Raw genomic sequence first — 23,720 nt, 5'->3', positions numbered from 1 at the left:
ATAAAATAAACCCACATAAAGCCCAGTATTTCTTAAAATTATAAAACCCGGCAGGTAGCCATAAAAGGATAAATTCCATTTAAAATCAAAATATTAAATATTTGGGAGTTTGCTTGCCACAACACACTTGAGAGCAATGTAAATATAACTAAAAATACCTTGCCCAAATAAAGACTGGTCTCAGTACTTGGAAAAACATTAATTGCTCACAGGTAGCTTAGGTCAATATGATAGAAATTACATTACTGCCTAAACCAGTACCATTCTAATCTAACCATCAAAAAATTACTTCATAGAGCTAGAGGGAAAAAAATCATCCAGAGGATTAAGTGGTCACAAATATGAAGGGAAATAAAAATAATAAAAATAATCCATTAGTAAACATTGAGCACTTAAGCAGGTACAAGCAATAGTCCTCAAAGTGATTTGGTTAAGAAATAGGCTCCTCAGCGCACCAGATTAGGTATATGTGTGTAGAAGTGAACAAGCTTAGCAGCCTCATGTTTGGGGAACCCAAAGATCCTAGTTATTGGGGTACAAAGTCACTAGTATTTAACAAAAACTGGGAAAACTGGATTTTGTCCTGGCAGAAACTAAGCAACATCTCATGCTATACCAAGATAAGCTCCAAATGGAGACTTATAGACATAGGGTAGCATCATGAATTAAAGAATATCGTACTTCCTCAGTTGACAAATGGTCAAAGAATATAAATAGTCCATTTCCAGAGGAAGACATGGCCACATTTGGAAATACGCTCCCAAATCACAAATGAGAAGAATGCAAGCTAAAATGACACTTCACACTCAGGATTGGCTAAATGGACAAAAATTGAAAATAAATGCTTGAGGGGCTGTGAAGAGACCTGGCTAGCGCAGAAAGCCATTTGGAACTGTGCTCCCAAAGTCATTAAATTGTATAGCCTTTGATCCAATTGTACCATTGCTAGGTCTATAGCCTTAATAATAATAGTAACTAGCATTTAATTATTTACCTCCTTATAAATAGGTCAGTTGATTCTCAACAACCTTGTTTTATCCCCATGTTACAGGTGAGGAAACTATGGTAAGCAGAGGTGAGAGACTTTGTCCAAGATCACAAGAGTAGTATCTGAAGTTAGATCAGAATTCGGGCCTTCCTGCCTTTGGGCCCAGGACCACTTTACTGTCCAAGGCGAAAGAAGCTATATTTATAATAATATGTATATTAGTCTTGTGTTGGCAAGGATTTAAACTGAGGGAGTTGCTCATCATTTAGTGAATTGCTTAAAAAACAGAAGAAAATAATTTTGAAATATTTTGATTGACACATTCCTAAGGATTCATGATGAAAATTACATGTACCTCCTGAGTCAGGTGGGTGGTACAGATTGACACTCAAAAAAATGACTTGAGCAACAATTTGTTTTGCTTGATTATACATGTTTGAAAGAGAGGTTTTGTTTTCCTTTCTCAAGAGACAAGAATGGTGACTAGAGAGAGGTCATTTTTATTGCTTAAAATTTTTTAAATTAAAAAAGGAGGAATTTGGAAGAGGTCACAGGAAAAATAAGAACTTCTGTTTTTGACATGTTGATTTTGAAATGCTGAAGGGATGTGTGGTTCAAGAAGTCCAAAAGACATTGGATGACTGAAAACTAGCTCTGGAGAAAATGAGACTGGAATGGAGAAGTCATCAGCCTGTAGAGGATTGTCTGAGGGGAGCTGAGATCAGTAAACAATATAAAAAAAAAGTGGGTCCATTACAGAGCCTGGGTAGGGGGAGACCTCTGGCTAGTGAAGATGACATACCCAAAGAATAGCCAAGGAACCTGAGAAAGAACCAGAAAAAACTAATCCACATTGTCAGATGCTTCAGAGGCTGGGAAAGCTCAGGTTGGAGGAAAGGCCGGTCAGTTGGACAGAGAAATGGTTTCAGCTGAGCTGTGATGTCAGCACTTGATTGCAGTGGGTTTGAATTCAGTGAGAGCTACAGCAGCCAGGTACTCAACATAACCATCTTACACGGGCATGTTGGTAGGTAGATGGAAAGGCACTGAATCTATGCCAAAGGGTCCCGGTGTTAGGGAGGAGGATTGAAGGATCGGGTCAATCTCCTGGAGCGGCAAGGAGGCAGATCAAGATGGCTGTCTAAATCAGAACTGGGTGGTATATTTAGAGTGTGAGTCCCAAATAAGGGGAGATCTCTGAATGAAAGCCTAATGGGAGAGTCTAGAGGTGGCAGTGGAGAGCAGGGAGGATTCCAGCTTCCCTCGGTAGGTAGGGGTGGGAGGTATGTAAGAAGGCTGTGAAGAGAAGGAACTTCAGAGAGCCAAAATAAAAATATAAAAATGAGAGTCCCTGCCCTCTAGGGACTTCTCTTTTAGTAGTGAAAGACAATGAAATCTCATGGAGGCGTAACCTAGAAAGGAGTGTGGTTGCAGATGGTTCTCTTCATCATAGTTTATTGAAATTGGCCTGAATTACCTCATTTTTTTTTTTTTAATAATAATAACTTTTTATTGAAAAAACCCATGCCAGGGTAATTTTTTTTTTTTTTTTTACAACATTATCCCTTGCACTGATTTCTGTTCCGATTTTTCCCCTCTCTCCCTCCACCCCCTCCCCTAGATGGCAAGCAGTCCTCTATATGTTGAATATGTCTAAGTATATTCTTGATACAATATATATGTGCAGAACCAAACAGTTCTCTTGTTGCACAGGGAGAAATTGGATTCAGAAGGTAAAAATAACCCGGGAAGAGAAACAAAACTGCAAACAGTTTACATTCATTTCCCAGTGTTCTATCTTTGGGTGTAGCTGCTTCTGTCCATCATTGATCAATTGAAACTGAATTGGGTCTCTTTGTCAAAGAAATCCACTTCTATCAGAATACATCTTCATACAGTATCGTTATTGAAGTATATAATGATCTCCTGGTTCTGCTCATTTAACTCAGCATCAGTTCATGTAAGTCTCTCCAGGCCACTCTGTATTCCTCCTGCTGGTCATTTCTTACCGAACAATAATATTCCATAACATTCATATACCACAATTTACCCAACCATTTTCCAATTGATGGGCATCCATTCATTTTCCAGTTTCTAACCACTCCAAACAGGGCTGCCACAAACATTTTGGCACATACAGGTCCCTTTCCCTTCTTTGGTATCTCCTTGGGGTATAAACCCAGTAGTAGCACTGCTGGGTCAAACGTTATGCACAGTTTGATAACTTTTGAGGCATAATTCCAGATTACTCTCCAGAATGGTTGGATTCGTTCACAACTCCAACAATGCATCAGTGTCCCAGTCTTCCCGCATCCCCTCCAACATTCGTCGTTATTTTTTCCTGTCGTCTTAGCCAATCTAACAGATGAGTAGTGGTATCTCAGAGTTGTCTTAATTTGCATTTCTCTGATTAATAGTGATTTGGAACACTCTTTCATGTGAGTGGAATTACCTCATTGTTGAAAAGAGTCATGTCCATCAGGATTGATCGTTGTATAATCTTGTTGCCATGTGTAATGATCTCCTGGTTCTGCTCACTTGACTTAGCATCAATTCACATAAATCTCTCCAGGCCTTTCTTAAATCATACTAATGGTTTCTTATAGAACAATAATATTCCATAATTCATTCAGGCATTCTCCAATTGATGTGCATCCATTCAGTTCCCAGTTTCTTGCCACTTCAAAAAGGGCTGCTGCAAACATTTTTGCCCATGTGAGTCCTTTCCCCCTTTTTTATGATCTCTGGGATATGGATTTTGTGTGCATTAAAGGGTGCACACAGTTTGATAGCCTTTGGGCATGGTTCCAGATTGCTCTCTAGAATGGTTGGATCAGTTCCACCAACAATGTATTAGTGTTCCAGTTCTCCCACATCCTCTCCAACACTTTTTATCTTTTCCTGTCATCTTAGCCAATTTGAGAGGTGTGTAGTGGTACCTCAGAATTGTCTTAATTTGCATTTCTTTAAACAGTAGTAATTTAGAGTATTTTTTTCATATGACTGGAAATGACTTTAGTTTCATCTGAAAATTATTCATATCCTTTGGCCATTTATCATTTGGAGATGGCTTGAATTCTTATAAATTTGAGTTAGTTCTCTCTATATTTTAGAAATGAAACCTTTATCAGAACCCTTAGATGTAAAAAAATATTTCCCAGTTTCCTGCTTCCCTTCTAATCTTGGCCACCTGTTGGAGGAGGTACTTGGCGTTACTTTGTTGCATCAGATACCTTTTTGTTACCCATAGACAAGAAACAGTGGGATCTTGTATGCTCTGCATCTTTTCACCACACAGATGGCTGTAAGGATGTCGTCTGCTATAGAGAATTGTTGGTTTGGGAGCATTTTCATGAAAGTGAGTGTGCCCTAGACTTTTCTCATAAGGAGGTTACACTAAGGAGAACATAATATCCTATTGTCCATCAGTAATAATACTGGGGATCCTTTTTCTTTCTCTTAGTATCTTTTGTTGGAGATATCTTGGAAACCTTCCTCTTTGTCCCTTTAAAATTTTTTTGCTTCCAGAGTGACTTTTTTTTCTCTCGTTCAGGCCCAGACTATTGCCGTACTCACTACTTTGTCTTAGATGCCATTTCTCCTTTTAAAAACGGATGGGTAAAGTTACTGCCATCCATTGCTTCCAACAGAAGCCCTTGGTAGTCTGTTCCATTTTGGTTCTATTTGTTGTCCTTCCAGGATGCTCTGGCAGTGACCTGGTTTAGTTGGCATCTCAACGTGTTTTTCTGGCTCATTTTTCTCCCTTCTGCTTTCTGCTGTTTTATGAGATCATAACATTCATCTTCTGTCAGTCTCAGCTGAAGTTTTTTGCGCTTGGGTTTCTGCTCTAAATTGGGCGTTGATTTCCGTTTATGACCCACGAGTAAGTGTTGGCCGGGGGAGTGCTGCTCCTCACGCTAATGCTTGGTTCACAGCCATGAAAATTGTCCTGACAATCATAAAAAAATGGTTTTATGGTCTCTTCTCATTGTGATCTTCTAATCTGTTGCTGAGGTCAGCTTTTCCTCCCTTATATCCACTCCTCCCCTCCTATAGCTCTTCCTCCTGTTCCATCAGCTCCTTTTCCATTCCCCTTGAGGATGTTGTAAACTACAAAGGCAGCTTCTCTGTTTTGGTCTGAATTGAGGGCTGGGATTGTGAGGAGCAGGGAACGGTCCCCCACCCCCATGGAGAGAGCTCCAGGGCAGATCTAGCCAACCCTAAGCCCTTTCTCTCTCCTCTTTGGCTCACTTTGACCCTGTTGCAATTGCTGGCTGGATGAAAATGAGCTCTTGAGATCCTGGGGACTCTCCATCATTACCTGCTTAGCCTATGGGCTGGCAAAAGCCTTTTTTTTTTTTTTTTTTTTTTTTAAACCAATGGGGGCTGATTGAGTTGGCCTGATCTAAGTGAGGAACTAGGTGGCCTGATAAGTACCTCGAACAATAGACATCAAAAGCCCTGGGGGAGCTCACAGTCCCATGGGAGAACGAGACAGGCAAACCAGTGTGTACAAGCATCAAATTCCACTGAACAAGCTATAGACAGGATAAATAAAAAATAAATGAGAGAGACGGCTGCGAGACTGGGAAGATGAGGTTACGTTTTCCCTATGGTATTAGGGAAGGTAAGGGGGGGGGGGGGAGAGGGGAAAGATGATGAATTTGGTTTTAGACATGCTGGGTTTAAGATGCCTCCTGCATCTGTGTGAAAGGCATCTAGAGGTGTTGCACTGGATGTCAGCAGAGAGGCTAGGGAAGGAAAGAGAGAAGGGAAGGGAGAGCCTGTAATTAAATCCCTGGGAGCCAATGAGGTCACCAGGTGAAGAGGTAGAGAAGGAGAAGGAGAAGAAGAAGAAAAGGGGCTGGACACCCAAGGTCAGAGAGGGAGGAGATGTGGAGGATGTGGAAGAGCAGACTGAGAAAGGGGATGAGAACAAGGGGAGAGAGGATTGTCCCAAAAACTTAGAGAGAAAAAAGAACATTGAGGAGGAGAGAGGGACCAAGAGTGTCTGGGGCTGCAGAGAAATCTAGGAGTAAAGACCCGTGGGTTCGGCAGCTAAGAGATCCCTGATCCAAGGAGCCAGACTGTAAGGACTCAAGAGGCAGCAAGGAGGGCAGGTTGTGATTAGTTGATGCTTTTAGGGGGGCCCAGCTCTGGGGTGTGATGAGTCTCGGGTCTCTCCAAGTCATCCCGATTTCAGACAAAGCCACTTTTATTTTTGATTTGTTCTGTGCCAGCTATATCCAACACCTTTTCCAAATCATTTTCTGAAGTGGGAGCGAGGTGGTGCCGTGTATAGGATACTAGGTTTGGCCCCAGAAATGTGTGAGTTCAAATCCAGCTTCAGACACTAGCTGTGTTACCCCGGGTAAGTCTATGTTCACCTCAGTTTTCTCATCTGTAAAATAACCTCCCAGAGTTGTGGAAGATAAATCAGATATTGTCAAGTGCTTTGCAGACCTTCCATTCCTGTCTAAACGCTAGCTCTATTTATCTTGATGATTCCTGAGTGGTCTGTAGGAGGTTTCTATTTTCCAGCCTCTTGGAGGGCTCCTCCTTCCCCAGAGTCAACTAGGCTCAGGGCCAAAGTTGATTTGGTTGGGGAGGGTCAAAGGGCGTCTCTTGTCCCTTCCCCTCCAGCTGCTGGAACAGAGATGACAAGGGATATTCCTGTTGGTCTTTTTCCCTTGTTGCCATTATGGGCTCTGTAAGGGGGATGGTGATGTCCCATGACATGTATCCGAACACTGGCCCTGGAGGAGCCAGAGTATCTGGGTTCGGACCCGTCATCCCCTCGTGTAGGCTTCTTCCTGTCTCTAGACCTCCTGGAGCTCTTTGAGGCAATGTTCCCAAGTTCTTTCAGGGCTTATCCGTGTTCTCTAGGTTTTTGGTCCCCTCACGGTTTAGCCCAGACAGGCCGGACCTCAGCACTGGGTAGTGACAATTGTTGACCAGAACAAAGGCAGCTCCTCTGCAGTGTGGCCAGAACAAACACCTGCAGTGTTTGTAGGTGATGTTCCATTGGCCAGCAGCCAGCCCTGCCCCGTGGGGCACCGGGAGGTCTCCTGAGCCCCGTTGGCCAGGAGCTGGCGATACAGCGCCTGTCGCACAGGAGGTGTCTGTCGCACAGGAGACGCCTCTCCTGCCTCCTCCTCTCTTCCTCCTCTTGCCAGGGACACCTTTCCTTTAATCTTTTTCTTATCACCGCAGCTAGCATTTCTGATACAATATTGAATAGTAATGGTGATGGTGGGCAACCTTGTTTTACTCCTGATCTTGCTGGGAAAGGTTCCAATTTATCCCTATTACATATGATGTTTACTGATGGTTTTAAATAGATGCTCCTGACAGTTTTAAGGAAAAGTCCCTTTATTCCTGTATTTTAATAGAAATGGGTGTGGATTTTGTCACTGCTTTTTCTGCATCTATTGAGATGATCATGTGGTTTTTGTTAATTGGATTATTGATACAATCAGTCATGCTAATAGTTTGCCTAATATTGCATCAGCAGGGATACCTTTCTAAGCCCATACGGGCATTCTTTAATCTGACCCCTGCTTCTTGAAGACTCGGTGGCTTTCCCCATCCCTGCTATCCCTTCTAGTAAGATTAAACATGAGCTTAATTTGGCCTTCAAGGCTTCCACATTCGGGCATGGCCCGATTTTTCCAGGTTACTTCCCTTCCAAGCTGAATTGCTCACGTTCCTGAGCATTCAGGGATTGCTTTCTTCCCCTGCTCCTTGGTCTCTGCTGGTTCTGGGCCGCTTACCCTTCAAGGCTGCCTCTGGGACATTTGTCTCTTAGAACCTGGGGCTCCTTCCATGCTCGGTGTTTGGGTCTTGATGATACTTATTTTTGGGCAGGTCTTGATTCTCTATCCTAAGTATCCTGAGAGGAAGGACCGCGTTTCACCTCTTCCCCCTGGGTCCAAGTACAGGGTGTTGCTTATAACAGATGTCTTACCATGTTTTTGCGGGCTTAAGAGCCTTTTCCCCACTCCTCCCTCTCGTCCAACCCCGTTTTGACCAGACTTTCCCAGTGTGCAGGGCCGAGGGGGTCTTTGTGCTCCCCAGGCTGTCCCATCTGAGGCACTCTGGCTTAAGAGAAAGAATGGTGGGCCGGCGGGCAGAAGGCCAAGAGGCAGTGCCACCCTCTGGTCCTGACCACACCCCCAGAGCCTCTGTCTCTGGATTTAGGGGGGCTGGAGAGGTAAAGTCCGAAGGTCACGGATGGAGATGGAAGGGGCTTGGCGAGGACGGTGCTCACCCAGTTTGGGTGCAACATTCAGACCCAGCTCTGCTCGCAGCCAAGCTAGCATCGGTAGATCGCGCTTAGAATCGGTCCAGTCCAGCACCCTGGTGTGGTGGGTGGGGGAGCCTGAGCCCCTTCCTGATCTGTGCGTCAGTATAGACAGCAGAAGCACACACACACATACACAGGAGGTGGGTCAAGAAGAGAGGGCCTGGTCAGTGTGGGCCCGGGGCCGGAGATGGGAGCTGTCTGAGGGACAGAGCAAGCCAGGTGGGACGGCAGGGAGGAAAAGCCCCAAAGGACTTGGCAACAGTCTTGGCTTTCTGGGTAGTTCCATTGCATACTGCCCCTTCTCTTGCTCCCTCCATTGTCCTTTGCCCTTCCTGCCAAGGATCCAGATCATGGTCTTAGAACTGGGAGAGACCTTCAGGGCCATCTAGTTCTTCCTGCTCTCTTGGACAGGCCTCCTACAATGTTAGAGGCACACGAGAAATGGTGGGGTCCCCCACGTGGAAAGCTAGGAGCGACCTCGAGACTGGCATGCCTAACGCCGCTGCCTGATTGGTTGGGCCTGGGTCACCCTCACTTGCCATCCCTAGTCCAGTTCACCAGCCTTGTGCTGCTTTACCCCCCTGAGAGGGCTTGGCAGCCCATGGTCACACAGCCAGCAGGAATCAGATCTGGGGTGTGCATTCTCATCCCCTGCATCCAGTCCACCCCCTCATTTTGTCAGTGAGAAAACCAAAGCCTTCCAAACCCCATGGCTCAGGTCTGGTGACTGCCCACCCCTGCTTGTGTGCCCCACTGGTGGCTGGCAGGAGGCAGCTCTGCCATGTGAGCCTCTGTCAGGAGCCTCCCCTAACAAGGGGCCTGGAGGCTGAGCATGAAAGGAAGAATAAACTTGAGAGAGGGCCCTCCAGCAAGCCAGGGTCATGGGCAGGAGCCCTTTCCACCCTGTCTTTGTGGACTTTGTGGGACTGGGTTCTCTGTCCCCTTGCAGAGACAGAATGTGTATTTCATAAGGAATTGCAATAACCTTGTGCCCAAACTTCTAAAACGTCAGGTGCGAGCGGCCTGGAACTGGCACGGGGACAGAGTGGGGAGTGGGGGATCCTGCAGACGGCTACCGAGGAGTCTGGAGGGAGGCGGGCAGCGGAGCATCTGAGCTTCAGAGCCCTTGAGCCCTTGGAGTTAGCCGTAACTCGATGCCCCAGCTCTCGTTACCCCAGTGCAGACATTAGTCATGCAAGGGCGGTTTCAGGTGTACTTGGGAGCCCCAGTGCAGGGTCAGCTTCCCGGTATTTTGGTGTGGGGCCTTTGTGACCCCCCCCCCCCCAAGGTGAAGGGGGGAGGGGGCCTGGTTGGTACCACACACATCCCTTCCCCACCCCCCCCCCCCCCCCCCAATAATCCAGTCTCTTAGCACTCTGGGAGAGAGATAGAGTAGGGAGGACCCTTCAGGCTTAGATGGAGTTGCCCCTACCCCACCCAACCACCCACATATTCTGCCGTCCAAGAAACTTTCTTCCCTTCCCCGAGTGACCTGGGGGAGCTCCTGAGGCAGGAGCAATGCACCCTGGCTCACTCTGCCCTCCCTACTGTGCGCTCAGACTCCACTCACAGCCCAGGGACCAGCTCCAAGCAGACAATGAGGTTCTTCCCCTCGGTCCTCCAGTATGGCAGGAGGTTTAGGGACCTAGTCTCTCTTCTTATTCTGTGGTATAGAGGAAAGAATCCTGCAGGATTGGCAGGGGCCGGGCTTTGAACGCCAGCATTTCCCCTGTCACCTCTTGGCCTCATCTGGACCTTGGGGTACTCCTGCTCCCTCCTGCTGACCCCCCAGTTAGTGAGGATCAAGTAAGGTTAGAGCCTGTGGAAAGGCTGGCCCTTCTGGGGGCCTTTCCTTGGCCTGGCATCTGCCCTGAACCCCTCAGATATCTGGGCATCTCCAGGGTTCGGTGAAGGCAGCCGTGCTGTCCCTCCCCAAGCTCTGGGGCTGAGCAGACAGCCACCTCCTTCCAGCCCTGGTCTTGTGCCTGGGGCAGTGCCAGCATGGCACTACCAGGCAGCTGATTCCCAGGCCAGCTTTGTAAGAGCATGGAAAGGTCCCATTTCCTGCCCAAGTCACTGGTTTGGTGACTAACGCCCACTGTGTGCCCTGTGCTGTGTCCTTCATGGGGAGGGGAGGGGAGCGGGGAGAGATGGGGGGCCCTGACCCTGGGAAGGCAAAGCAAGCTGTGGGAGCCAGCCTTGTGGGCTAGCCTCGGAGGGCAGAGGCAGGAGCTTGGCCTCTCAGCTCAGGTCTTGTTGTGGGGGAGTTTGCACCGTATCCCTGTGTCTTCCCTGCCTCAGCTGCATTTGCATGCCCACCGCCCGATCTAGGAATCAAGAGGTTTTCATGCCTAAGAGTATTTCTTGAGTTGCAGCTGTTAACAGTCTCTGGTTGCATTTTCCACAAGAATCTAATCACTGCATGACCTTGAGCAAGTCTCTTCCCCAGTTGCTGAACTTGCGTTTCTTCCTTTATGACCGAGATAAGACCATAGAAGGCCCCTTTGGTTTTTGAGGGGCTTGGCCTCTCGGGGATCCCCTACGCCACTTCACTGAGAGCAAAGGGCAGCCTGCACCAGGGTCGGGAGGGCCCTAGAAGGAGGCGTGGGCTGTCCCCCAGGCTGGCCCCACTCACCTGCCTGGCCTTGCACTAGCTTGGAAGAGTGGAGCTGACAGCGGGAGAAGACCAAGCTGCCCCTTTTCTGCCCCTTTTCCCCCTACCGGTACCTCCCTCTCTCCTCCTGACTCGTCTGTCTCCTTTCTCAGCCCAGAACGTGACAGTGGAGGAAATCATTGGCGCTTACCAGCAAGCCTGCCACAAACTCAACTGCAAGCAGATCCCCAAGCTCGTCAAGCAGATCCAGGTACCTGGGACTGGAGGAAGTGGGGAGGGGGTCTCGCCCACGCTGGGTCTGCCTCAGTTCCCTCCTCCTCTGTTGATACTGGCTTGAAACTAGAATTTGAAAGGTTCTAAGGCAGACCCTGTTTTCCAAGGCCCCTCCTAGCTCTGACCTCCCTATTCCAAGGCCCCCCCTCCCCAGTCCTGCCCTCATGCCTTAGGGCTCCCAGGCCCAGTTATAGCCCCCTGCTCCCCACACTGCTCTCTCCGGGTCTCCAGGGGAGCCCGACGGTCAGTCTCCCAGAGCCCGTCTAGCTGAGGCCGGAGCTCCTGGATCCGGGGGCCTGTGGGGCACCGGCATCCTCAGCGCTGCCTTTACTCTTTGCAGGAATTTACTGACTTGGCACACCGGATCGACTGCCTTGATCTGAAAGGTTGGTGTCTAGAGCTTGCCTGTGTCTCCTGGGGCGGGGCGGGGAGGGAGGCGGGGGAGGGCTGGACCCCCAGCCTCGCTCTGCCCTTTGCTCCCTTGGACACCGGGTATGTCGCTGGTGGCCCGTCTGTGAAAAAGGAGGGGCCGTGCTTGGTGGTCTCAGGTTCCTGCCAGCCCCAGATACTGTTGTCATGAGTGGCGAGGGCCGTTGGAGAACCCGTGGGCCAGGACTAGGGTGGCCATCCAGAGCTCCAGAGAGGGCCAGTTAGACCACACAGTGGTTCACACCAGGGAGAGCAGCGGCCAGATGGCCAGAGCAGGAGGTCAAGGGGAAAGAGCAGAAAGCCAGAAGAAGGGAAGTCATGCCTTGGGAGGCAAGGGCTGGTCTGAGATATGGGGGCCACTGGCTGATGAGGCTTCGAGGGGCGGGGTGTCCACCTTCAGTGTCCTGCTTGTTGTAATCTCTCAGAGAGTGGGGTGGGGTCTGTGTCAGAACTAGGAAGTGAATAAGTCTCCAGCTAGAATCCCTGCCAAGTTTTTTGTTTTTTTTTTTTTTTTGGCTGATGAAATTGGAGTTCAGTGACTTGCCTAGGGTCACACAGCCAGGAAGTGTTAAGTGTCTCAGACCAGATTTAAACTCAGGTCCTCCTAACTTCAAGGCCGGTGCTCTCTCCACTGCACCCCCTAGCTGCCCCTCCTTGCCAACTTTTTGAAGATCTTATAATAGTTCCTTGAAACTGTTCTGCCTCAGGGAGGCCTGCCATGGGGAGGGCCAGAGCCCCCCAAGCCCCTTGAATAACAAAATCTGGGCACCCCAGGTGAGGCTGGGGGAGTGCAGCGATAGATAGGGCCCTGCCTCCTTATGGCTTTATTCCAGGAGAGAAGCTGGATTACAAGGCCTGTGAGGCCCTGGAAGAAATCTTCAAACGGTTGCAGTTCAAGGTGGTGGACTTGGAGCAGACAAGCCTGGATGAGGATGTGAGTGGGGCCCCTGAGCCCAAGCGAGCTGCCGGGCACTGGCCGGGGGATTGGCAAATGAAGCTCCATTTCTGGGGGACTCGCATCTGCCCTGGGTGGGGAGGACAGCCAGGGACTTGGGGCTTCCTGACTAGGCCTGCCACGGCTGCATGGGGTCACCTGGCGGTGCCAGGAAGATTATTCCTCCTCCTCTTTCCCTTAGGGGGCTTCTGCACTGTTCGACATGATAGAATACTATGAGTCGGCCACCCATCTCAACATCTCCTTCAATAAGCACATCGGCACAAGGGGCTGGCAGGCTGCTGCTCACATGATGCGGAAGGTCAGTGTCCACCTCCAGGCCTTGGAGGTCAGGGTGGTTCTGAGCCCCCTCTGAGGTCTTCCTCCATACCCCTTCTGCGTCTCGTGTCTAAGAGCAGTGCCCCCTCCCTGCCAGCATCACAGCGCATTCAGTCTCCCTTCAGCTCCTTGAGTGCAGTTCTATTGGCAAAATCCCCCACAGCTCAGAGAGCCCACCACATGCCGAGGGGCACACGTGCCCTAGGGTATTGGGCCGAGTGCCCCTGCAGCCTTGGGCAGAGCATTTGGGTGTGGGTCCAAAGTAGTCAGGAGGCTCTGGAGACCCACCACGTGAAAGCTTGACTGAGGGCTTTGCTTGGTGCGTTCCCATGGGTGGAGATTTAGGGGCACTACGGAGGCCACAGGAGACTCAGGTGGGATGCTGGAGCTCTAGACTCTAACCTGGTGCTCTTTGGGTCCCGCTAGACAAACTGCCTGCAGTACCTGGATGCCCACAACACCCCCCTGCTGGACCACTCGGCCCCCTTTGTGGCTCGGGCGCTGCGTATAAGCAGCAGCCTCACGGTGCTGCACCTGGAGAACGCTAGCTTGTCCGGGCGACCCCTTGTGCTTCTTGGTGAGTGGCGCCTGGCAAGGGCCCGGAGAGGCTTCGGGGCAGCACCTGAGCCTCCTGGGACTCGTGGGAAGAACGCACTGCAGGGGCGAGACCCTATCCAAGTCTTGGCACGGCTTCTGCTCCGGCCCAGCAGGCTGGGTGGCTTGGGGCAGTCCCCTTCTGGGGCTTCAGGCCTCGCTCTGTAAATGATGCTTGGACTGGTAGTTCTTGGCCCTTTCGGACTTTGGCAGTCGGGGGTTTTGGGGTTCTTAAAGTCTGTGACTCCTCTCAGAATTGGTGACAGAAGGCTCAGCCCTTCCCTGGGTTTTTAATAGGGTGATAATTAACGGTTTAGTGGCTTCCATGTTCCCAGTGATGACCCTGGTGATTGTGAAATCCCAAGAGCAGGGCAGCAGGGGGAGCTGTGGGCTAGAGCAGAGAGAACTGAGGTGGGGAGAGAGGAATGGGCAAGGGCTGGGGGCTCATGGTCTTGGGCGTGCCCCTGGCAGCCACCGCCCTCAAGATGAATATGAACCTTCGGGAGCTGTACCTTGCCGACAACAAACTGAATGGGCTTCAGGACTCAGCCCAGCTCGGGAACCTTCTCAAGTTCAACTGCTCCATCCAGATCCTGGACCTTCGGAACAACCACATTCTGGACTCAGGTAGAGGCAGGGCAGCTGCCTCCCCTTGGGGATGGGAGATGGAGCCAAGCAAGAGGGGGGTTCGCTTCTTCCTGGCCAGAAGTTATCCAAGAGTAACACCACTGTCACTAGTCACTAGTGGTCCAGAGACCATGGCCATGTCTGTGTTTGCCGCAGACTCTGCAGCGAGAGGTCCCAGGACTGAGCGAGCTCCTCAGCCTTCGCTTCGCCGGAGCCGGGCCTGGGCTTGTTTCTCGGACGAGGCCTTTCCCTTTTCCCTTCCGAGTTCTGTCCTTTCAGACTAGAAATAGGGAGCTTGGGAAGCAGGAGGGAGAGAAGCTGAGCAGGACCCAGAGCAGCCTCTGGCTTGTTCCCCCAGGTCTGGCCTACATCTGTGAGGGCCTGAAGGAGCAGAGGAAGGGGCTGGCCACCCTCGTCCTTTGGAACAATCAGCTGACACACACTGGCATGGCGTTCCTGGGCATGACACTGGTGAGTGACAGGCGAAGACCCTGGGAAGGACCCGAGAAGGCGGGATGGCCCCCCCATGTTACAGAGAGAGAGAGAGCTCAGGCAGTCACAGTCAGGAAGTGAGGTCCTTCCATCTCCATCCAACACAGGACAGGGGAAATGCTCTGTGTGTGTGTGTGTGTGTGTGTGTGTATACACATGTGTGTGTGGAGGGCATGTGCATGAATGTTATGGGAGGAAGGTCATGGAGCACTTGACCTTGGGCTTGGTCGGCTCCCTGTGCCAGGGCCCCAGACCCCTTGGGTCCCAAGATCCCCCATTATAGTCAGTAAATCAGAGCTGGAAGAGCCCTGCGGACATTGTAGGGGCTTGGGCCCACTAGTGACCGGATGCCAGCCGGAGCGGTCCTTCGCCCACGGGGATTGGCCGCTGATTTCCTGTGGCTGTGTCCTGCCTCCTGGGGGGCCACCCCTGGGCCTTCTCACCAGGCAGGACCCTGGCTGCTCTCTGGCCCACATTCTGTCTCCCCAATTTCTCTTGTCCATAGCCCCACACTCAGAGCCTGGAAACTCTGAATCTGGGCCATAACCCTATTGGAAATGAGGGTGTCCGGAACCTCAAAAATGGGCTGATCGGAAACCGCAGTGTCCTGCGCCTGGGACTGGCCTCCACAAAGCTGACATGCGAGGGTGAGGGGCTGGGCGGGGGGGTGGGGGTGGAGGGAAGGGCAGTCTGAGACTGAGCCAGAGATGGGGGGGAAGAGGGAGATGGGAAAGCCACGAGCCTAGCTGTGGAGGCCCAGCCTTGGGAGGAGTCCGAAGAAGTCTTTGGGCTTGGGCTGGGGGGATGGTGAAAGGAGCAGATGGAGAGAGAGTAGGCTTCCGAGGGCAGGACAGAGTGACCTTGGCTCGGGGGCCTCTTCTCACGGGGGACCCTGGCTGGGTTTGGTCTCCCCAGGAGCCGTGGCAGTAGCAGAATTCATTGCCGAGAGCCCTCGCCTGCTCCGGCTGGACCTTCGGGAGAACGAAATCAAGACTGGGGGGCTGATGGCCCTGTCCTTGGCCCTCAAGGTCAACCAGTCGCTGCTGCGTCTTGATTTGGACCGGGAGCCCAAGAAGGAGGCAGTGAGTGGGGTCCCCTACAACCCAGAGAGAGGCGGGCTCGGGGCGGGTCTGGGGCATCCTGGGGGTGCAGGGCTTGGCTTCGACCCTCCCTCCAGCAGGCCCGTCTGCCCCACTGGCAGGTAAAAAGCTTTATCGAGACCCAGAAAGCCCTGCTGGCGGAGATCCAGAATGGGTGCAAGCGCAACTTTGTCCTGGCCCGGGAGGAGGAGGAGAAGGAACAGCAGCTGCAGCTCTCGGCCTCCATGCCCGAGATCACGGTCACCGAGGCCGCCCAGGAGGAGGAGGTCACGGTGCTGGGAGAGCCAGCCGACGAGGCCCAGGAGAACGGGCACTTGGGAGAGGCCAGGCCCGAGGCTCCCAGGCCGGCCGAGGACTCGGACTCTGACACCGAGGAGGAGGAGGAGGATGAGGACGATGGGGGCCAAGAGCACGAGGCAACACGGAGCCCCGAGGTTCAGCTTTCTACCATTGCTGGGAACTCCCTGAGCTCCAGGGCTAGGACCCCTCCGGGCAGCCCGGCCCCCTCAGCCCCAGAGGCTCCTCTGGAGAGTCCCAGCGGGCCCAGGCCAGAGCTGCCAGGCGCCGAGAAACGCATCTCGGTGTCCAGCCCTGGCCGAGGACACAAGGTATTCGTGGTGACTCGGGTAGAAAGCCCCCCCGAAAAGGCGGGCGAGGCCCTGGCCCTGCAGACTGAGGCCCCGACCAACAGGTCAGGGGCCGGCCTTGGCCCTCCGGACCTACCACTGCCCAATGGGCTGAAGCCAGAGTTTGCTCATGCACTGCCCGATTCCCCTGCCGGCCACGGAGGACCAGAGGGCAAGGGTGGCGGCTGTGGCCTAGAACATGGTGAGCGTGGGCCCTGGGCCACGGGGGCAACTTCTCCCCATCTTGACCCTACCGGCGTCCTCTCCTCCACCCCTCCCCCGCTTAGATGGCTCCCAGCTCAGACCCCTGGGAGTCATGGGCAGCTGTCCAGCAGGGAGCCTCCCGTCTGGCAGATGAAGACCCGAGGCGCCTCGGTCAGTGTCAGAGCGTGAGGGGGCCCTGGGGCAGTCTGGACACAAGCCTACACTGGGCTCCCTCGAGCACAGGGTCCTGACTCTCACCTCTTGTCACTCACTGCTTCTGAGCTTGCTGCGCCAGGGCATCCCCAGCGTGGTCCCTGTGCCTGGGGCCTGTGGGAGCCCTCACTTCTGGCATCAAGCTCCTGGGGCGACCCTGGCCCTTCCTTTCCTGAGGAACCTGGGGGTTGGTGGGGCTCGGCCTCCACTTGGCGCTCTCATGGGGTTGGGGGCAAAAGCCTTGGCATCCATTGGAGAGCCTTGGGCCCCTGTAGCTCCAGTGGCTGGCGGGGAATCCCCGGCCTCCTGTGAGGGATGGGAAGTGGGGCAAGTGTGAGGCTTGGGCAAGGGCAAACCCCTCCCTGCTCACGTTTCCAAAGGCTTCTGGGCCGGGGGTGCCAGCAGCCCACAAAGGGGCAGGTCTGGCTCAGGATGGTTCATCGCCCTGGAACGTTGGGCAGCATCCTGCTGGGGTTCCAGTCCATCGTCCTGGGACACTGGGGTCACTCATGACATTCCCTCTGCTCCTCTCTGAACCCTAGAACTGAGCTGCTCCAAGAACGAGAAGGAGCTGGAAGAGTTGCTTCTGGAAGCCAGCCAGGAGTCAGGACAGGAGACACTGTGACGCCTGAGGTGAGGGGCAGGGGAGAGGCCCAGGGGGCTGGGGGTTAGAAGAAACTGGGTCCGAGGGGCTCATCCCTTCTCTTCTCCCCCCAAGATCTTTCTCTGGTCAGGCTTCGAGGACCTGAGACCCCGCCCTGTGCCCGGGATCCAGACGCCCTCCATTCGGGCTCTCCAGGATGGGGGCCCGTCCTGGGCCAGCGGCCCCCAGGGCTGGGGGAAGCAGGCGCCTGAGGAAACACTACGAGGGACCCCTGGGAAGCAGATCCGCCCCCCTTCCTTCCCCGGATCCCCGGATCCCCTCTAAGCACCTCTATTTATTTCCCCCTCCCCTCTCTGAGGAAGGACCAGAGACTGGGACGAGCAGGCCCAGGGGGTGGAAGGAGGTGGGTTCTCTCAGGGAGGCCCGGGGAGGGAGGTGTGCACAACTTGGGTCGGCCCCAGGGGGCAGGGACAGCACACGGTACCGACAAGCGTCAGACCGGGGGAGAGAGAGGCCCTGGGCCAAGGGGCACATGGAGCCGGAGAGGGGCCCGAGGGGCTGACGAGGAGAGCTCTCTTTACTCAAGTGCAATAAATTTATCAGGGAGCTCGGAGGTGTCCAGGTGGCGCCCGGGGGTCGGAGGGGTTCCCTGGCAGCGGCGGGGAGCCCGCTTCTTGGCATTCCGCCTGGAGATAGGCCTCAGAGAGAGGAATCGGGGTGGGGGCAGGGCAGACCCCAGTGGGGCCCCTCCTCTCCCTGTGGCACACATCTCTGGTCAGACTTTTTTCTATTAAACGCCTCCGCCAGCATGGGGAGCCCTGAGTCCTTCTTTTCTCTGGTGACCCAGGAGGTCAAATGGAAATGCTGTTTAGAAAGGGCACATTTCCCATCTGTGAGCGTAGGCCCTGTGGGAAGAGAAGCGGCCACCAGGTGCCACGTGATGGGGCGATGGGGATGGCCCCACCAGGCTCCCTGCACTGCAGTGGGGTTAGAGCGGGACGTTCACACCTGGGCCTGGGGGGGGGACTGGCCCCCAAGGGCACCCTTGTGTTCATCTGAAGGGGGGAGCCTGAGCTTAGATTGTGCAGAACATCTGGGGTTTAGGAGGCTGTCCCAGGGGCACCCTGACCATCCCCTAGGGTGGAATGAGATGGAGGCCTCTCCAAAGTTCCCAAGTGACTTGACTTGGGGCTGGGTGCGTGTTTCCCTGTTCCCGGGCAGTGGGATGGGATGTCACGGCCCTCCCCCATTTGGATCCCTGAGTGCCCCCACCCCTTGTGAACCCAAAGAAGAACTGGTTGGGCAGGTAGGCCCCAGGGCTGGGAGGGAGTGGGCGAAAGTGTCTTTCCCTCCCCCCATCGTAGTTCCCTCTTCCTGGGACGGGCATCCTTCAGAAATGCCAGTTTACCCTGGAGTGGGGGTCCCCCCTGGTGGGGCCTGCCCACTGTGCGCCTCACGGGTCGGGCCTGGCCCCCCCTCACCGAGACATCATTGCCCACAAAGGAGGGGGGTTTCCAGGGTCTCCCACAATGCGCCACACACACAATCCACGCACACACAAACTGCTGGGAGAACCACTCCGAGGCCCGAGTTCAACACCTGCTTCACTGGGGAGCTGGAAAGTGGGGGCCCCGTGCCCAGCCGCACTCACGGGGCGGTTCTGCAGGACGGCCCTCTCCCACTGCCAGCCAGGCCCCACCGCGCCACCACCATCTCACGGCCCAGGAACAAGCGGGATGGGACTCTGTCCTGCCCAGGTCACCCCCAGCTTCAGGAGACGGGCGCCTGCCTTGCCACCCCGGGGGGAAGGGCCAGTCCCGGGGGGGAGGAAGGTTCTTTGGGTGGGAGCCGGAGCCCCTTGGGGTCCCGCCCACATGGAAGGGGCCCGGTCCCGGTGGGGGAGGAAGGCTTTTGGGTGGGGAGCCGGAGCCCCAGGGGGCCCCACATGGAAGGGCCTTCCCGGGGGAGAGGAAGGCTTTGGGTGGGGAGCCAGAGCCTGGGGCCGCCCCAACATGGAAGGGGCTGGTCCCGGTGGGAGGGAAGGCTTCTTGGGGGGAGCCCGGGGTCCGCCTGGGGGTCGGGGGCGCGGATGCTGCGGAGAGCCCCGGCGCGGGCGGGGGATGGAGGGTCCAGATTGGACGGGGTGCAGAGGCAGACTCTGGGCCTTGCCACGGGAAGGGGAAGCCCACGCCCGGGCCGGGCAAAGAGCTCGGGGGTCCCCTGGCCCAGGTCCACCACGGCCCAGGGCCTTGGCGCGGTGGAGCTCGCGGGTTGTTGTCCGGAAGATGCCCCAGGAGGGGAGAGCTTGGGGTCCCGGGCCCTCCACCTGCTGGCGGGCCGGGGCACTGCAGGGCCCAGCTCAGGCGGCAGGGCACTGATTGGCCAGGGACCACCCAGGCCCGCCTGGCGGGCGTGGCCCAGAGCCCCTCGCCGCTGGGCCTGGTTCCATGCAGCAGCCTCACGGTGATAAATTTGGACGGGCGCCGCAATTGGAGACCCGTTGTTGGGAATTCTAGAGACAGTCGCCTGCCGCAGGCAGAAGAGGGCCCCTGGATGCGGGCCGGCCCGGCCTCGATGCCCCTTGCTCCTGCCCCCGCCGCCCACGCAGCAGCTCAGCCCGGCCGCGGGGCCCCCTCTGGTTGCCCCGCAGCTGCCGGGCTGGATGGCCCGGTAGAGCAGGCCGCCCCGCCCTGCACGGCGCCCTCCAGGAAGCGCAGGTTTGGTGCGGCCTTCCCATGATGGGCAAAGAAGGGCAGCGGACGGGTTGGTTGAGGAAGAGGTAGGCCGGTTGGTTTGGCCACCCCTTCATGGAGCTGGCGTTTCTCCAGGCAGGAGGCCGGGATGTGGGGGTCCAACCACAGGGAAGATGGGCGCCCGGGCGCCGGAGAGCAGCGGTTTGGGTATCGAGACCCCACCACGCGGGCTTCAGAGGAGCAGGTGTCGAGGGCCCTGACCCCAGGGACCACCGCCCGGGCAGCCGCCGGGCTGGAAGATTCCAGGAAGCGCAGGTAAGTTGGTGAGCAGCTCCACCTCTCCTTTTCTTGACCTCGACATGAAGGCCCAGTTGGCTCCCCGAACTCTCGGGCGGGCCACCACCGCCGATTTTCTTTGCGCTTGGCTCACAAACACGGTTTGCCCACCGAGAGGCGCCATGGCAGGCCCGAGGCTCGAAGGGCAGGTGGCGGGCGCCCAAACCTTGAGCAGGCTGCCGGGGTTTCCTTCCCTGCCGGGCCGGGCCGCTGATGGAGAGGTAGAGGCCCACGCCCAGCGCCAGCGCCGCCCAGCGCCCAGCAGCACCAGGGAGACGGGGCCGCAGTGCCACTCGCGCTGGCAGCAGTCGGGACCGGCCGGGCTTGTTGCCCACCAAACAGTGGAGGCGGAAGGGCAAGGAGGCCTCGGGAGCCCCCACAGCGCGTCACCAGCCCGCCCCACAGCTTGTCGGGCCCTGCAAGGCCAGGCGAAAGGACAAACAGGAACTGCACGCCCCTTCCGGGGGCAGGTGCAGCCCGGATGACAGGGCTGGAAACCAGGTACCAGAGCAGCCTCGGGAAGCCCCAACTGCCCTGCTGGGGCCCCAGCGCACTTGCTGTGCCCCCGCCTCCCGCGCCCCCTTCTTGCATGGGGGCTGGGAGAGGGGGCCGCCAGCCGGGCCTTGGGGCAGGGACCCGACCCGGGGATTTTGCAGAGGGGCACGGCCCGGGGCCGCCGTGTTGGAGCCGAGAGCAGGGACCAACCCCTTTAGAGAGGGCTGGCCGGGGGAGGGTCTGGCCTGCCCAAGGGCAGCCTGAGGGTCAGGGCAGCCCCGGCCCTCCCTCAGAGGACGCCGGGTCATGGTGGACCCGGGGCCAAGGGTCCGCCAATGGGGAGACCCAGGTGACTGGCCCAAAGGGAAGTTAATTCGGAAGGTGGCCCCCCCCGGATTTTATCCCATCAGTGCAGTCGGCAGCCGGTGGCGCCAGAAGCCCACGGTCACGGGCGTGGGCACGGGGACAGCCGCCTTGGACAGGCAGTTGCAAGACACGTCCCATGTCTGCAGGTGAGGTGGGGGTGGGAAGGCTGAGGCCTGCCCCACCCCCACCCTCCTGTCCCCCAACCGCCGCCTCCCAGGGACAGCCCGGAAAGCAGCCGGCTCCCCCCAGAAGCCAGCCACGGACAGGAGAAATGATCCCAGAGGCCGCCCCAGGCCGCCTGCCCCTGGCCAGCTGCAGCCAAGGGAGCAAGAGTTGCTGAGCCGGAAGCCCTAGTCCCCCAGGAGCCCCCGAGGCCGGTCCCCTGCGCCCGGGAGCCAGCACCCGGCCGGACCCCGGCCCTCCCCCTCCCGGGCAGAGGTGGCTCCTCGGACTGGTCCTGGCCCTGAAGGTGGGGAAGGCTCCTTGTGCTTGGGGTGTGGGACCAAGGCCCCCATCTGGCCCCTGAGCCCGAGTTTTCCCAGGAGCCTCGGCCCAGGAGGCCACGGGAGCACAGAAGCCTCCCTGTGGGGAGCATGGGCCAAGGAACCAGCGTTAGGGATCGAACTGCCGGGTATTGGTCGCCAAGGAAAACCTGGGGTGCCTTCCTGGAGAAACCAGATTGGGAGGTGGGGTGAGCGGCCAGGGAGGGCAACCGGGCCAAGGGCCCAGCGAGGCCTGAGAACCCACTGGGGCCGGAGGTCAGAGGGAGAAGAAGAAACGGAGGCGACACCCAAAGTCCCGGAGGACTCGGGGAGTAAGTGCCGGATCTCACCGGGCCTTTGGGCCCAGGAGCAGAGGCCCCGCCAAGGGCCTCCACCTGGGGGGAGAAGAGCCGGGAAAGGGAAGGAGAGTGAGCCGAGCCCCACCTCGGCCGAAGTTCTCGCCCACTGGCCCCCCTTTCCCTCCCTGAGCCCTCCGGGGTTACCACCCGGGGCTGACGGCAGCCCTGGGACCTACGGGCCCGGACGGCGCCCGAAGGAGATGGGGGAAATGGGAGCCTGCCAAGGGGCTGGAGGCTGGGAAGGGCCGGGGGAATTGGTCAGAGAGCTTAGGGGGAGGACTCAAGCCCTGAGCCCAGACCCCATGGGGGGTGAGTGACCTACAGCCCGGGCCAGGGTTCCCAGAGTAGGAGCAGCCCCCGAAGGAACCGGCGGCCCCACGGCCCAGAGCTGGGCCCAGAAACCTGGAGCAGACATGGAGGAGCAGCCGAGATGGGAGGGGACGCTGCCCTGCCCCGAAAACCAAGAGGTTCCCAGCATGGGGAGCGGAGGGGGAAGGGACAGGAGCCAGGAGCCCCTAGAAGGGTCCCCAGGGACAGAAGTACCAGGGAGAAGGAGCCGCCCACAGGCTCCCGAGGGCTGGAAGGGCCGGGCAGGGCTGGGCACCCGGACTTCCGGGACGGGCCGCTCAAGGAGAGGGGGGCAAGACATGGAGGGGGGGGTCCGGGTCCCGGATGGTCCCGCGCTGTCTCGTGGCCTTTGCCCTGGGGCAGCCCCTGGGCACGGTGTTACCCGGTGCCGCCGGCCGGGGCACCTGCTTTGGGGGCATGGGAGGGCCCCCGGGCTGCCTGGGGTTTTGGCAGCCTCCCATTCCTGGGGCTTGAAGGAGGGGTGACCGGCCCGGCATTCCCTGGGTGTGGCTCAGAGCATGGTGGGCAGAGCCCACGGTGGGAGTAAAGGGCCCCCTTCCGGCCGGGTGGTGACGGAACCTTAGAAAGAAGGGAAGACCAGGCGATGACCAGGTTTAAAAGGGAGGACCCGAGGGGGGGCACGAGCCGGCAAGAGAGCCCCTCCAGGGAAGAAGAGAAGGGACCCCCACCCCTCCTGCACAGGGAGGAGGAGAGGGAGGGTCTCCGGAGATGACGGGGAAGGGCCAAGTGGAGGCCGCAGCAGAGGATGAGGACTGAGGCTCCTGCGCCTGAGAAGAGGTGGCCGAACTGGGCTGGAGAGGAGCAGCCTTCTGGGCCTCCGGCCTCTTCCCCCGAAAGAAAAGAGGGTCTGAAGGAGGGATTGGGGTACTGGAGGAAGTCCTGGTGGCAGTGGGTACACGAGGGGTGCCCCACAAAGAAGTCTGAGAGAAGGGGGGGGCAATGAGGGGCAGCTGCCCTCCCCTCACCCCAGCAGAGGAGGTCAGGGGCTCCTGGAGCCCCTTGGTCACATTTCCCTCTCCCAGAAGCCCGGAGAAGATGCTATTCCATCAGGGTCCTCATTGGCTGGTGGTCCGTCACTCCCATCCCTTTCAGCACCTCAAACTGCGGCTTTGACAAACCAATGCCGGGCCAGCGACCCCTGCTGCCATCCCCCCCCCCCGCCAGGCTGACGCCGCCACCCACCTCCTCCCCACCAAATTAAGCTCCCTCTTCTCCCTCAGCCCCGAGTCCCAATGAGTCTGTCTCCCCCTGGGAAGGATCAAGGTGGTCCGGGCCCG

General features: G+C 56.2%; 1 protein-coding gene across 1 annotated transcript in view; it reads left to right on the top strand.

The window, feature by feature from the left end:
* LOC116422890 (protein phosphatase 1 regulatory subunit 37-like) overlaps positions 1-18,142 on the top strand; it is a 32,425-nt gene extending 14,283 nt beyond the window's left edge. Inside the window, exons 2-13 of the mRNA XM_031963220.1 lie at positions 11,061-11,158; positions 11,522-11,567; positions 12,444-12,544; positions 12,747-12,866; positions 13,310-13,460; positions 13,949-14,104; positions 14,463-14,575; positions 15,102-15,243; positions 15,512-15,678; positions 15,798-16,524; positions 17,282-17,372; positions 17,458-18,142. Of these exons, the coding sequence (XP_031819080.1) occupies positions 11,061-11,158; positions 11,522-11,567; positions 12,444-12,544; positions 12,747-12,866; positions 13,310-13,460; positions 13,949-14,104; positions 14,463-14,575; positions 15,102-15,243; positions 15,512-15,678; positions 15,798-16,524; positions 17,282-17,364 (1,904 nt within the window). The 3' untranslated portion in view covers positions 17,365-17,372; positions 17,458-18,142. The remainder of the gene's footprint in view (positions 1-11,060; positions 11,159-11,521; positions 11,568-12,443; positions 12,545-12,746; positions 12,867-13,309; positions 13,461-13,948; positions 14,105-14,462; positions 14,576-15,101; positions 15,244-15,511; positions 15,679-15,797; positions 16,525-17,281; positions 17,373-17,457) is intronic.
* Positions 18,143-23,720: the final 5,578 nt, after the last annotated feature.

The sequence above is a fragment of the Sarcophilus harrisii genome, chromosome 3 (assembly GCF_902635505.1).
Source record: "Sarcophilus harrisii chromosome 3, mSarHar1.11, whole genome shotgun sequence".
Classification (NCBI taxonomy): Eukaryota; Metazoa; Chordata; class Mammalia; order Dasyuromorphia; family Dasyuridae; genus Sarcophilus; species Sarcophilus harrisii.
The sequence above is the reverse complement of the archived record's forward strand: the minus strand, read 5'-3'. Positions and strand labels throughout refer to the sequence as shown.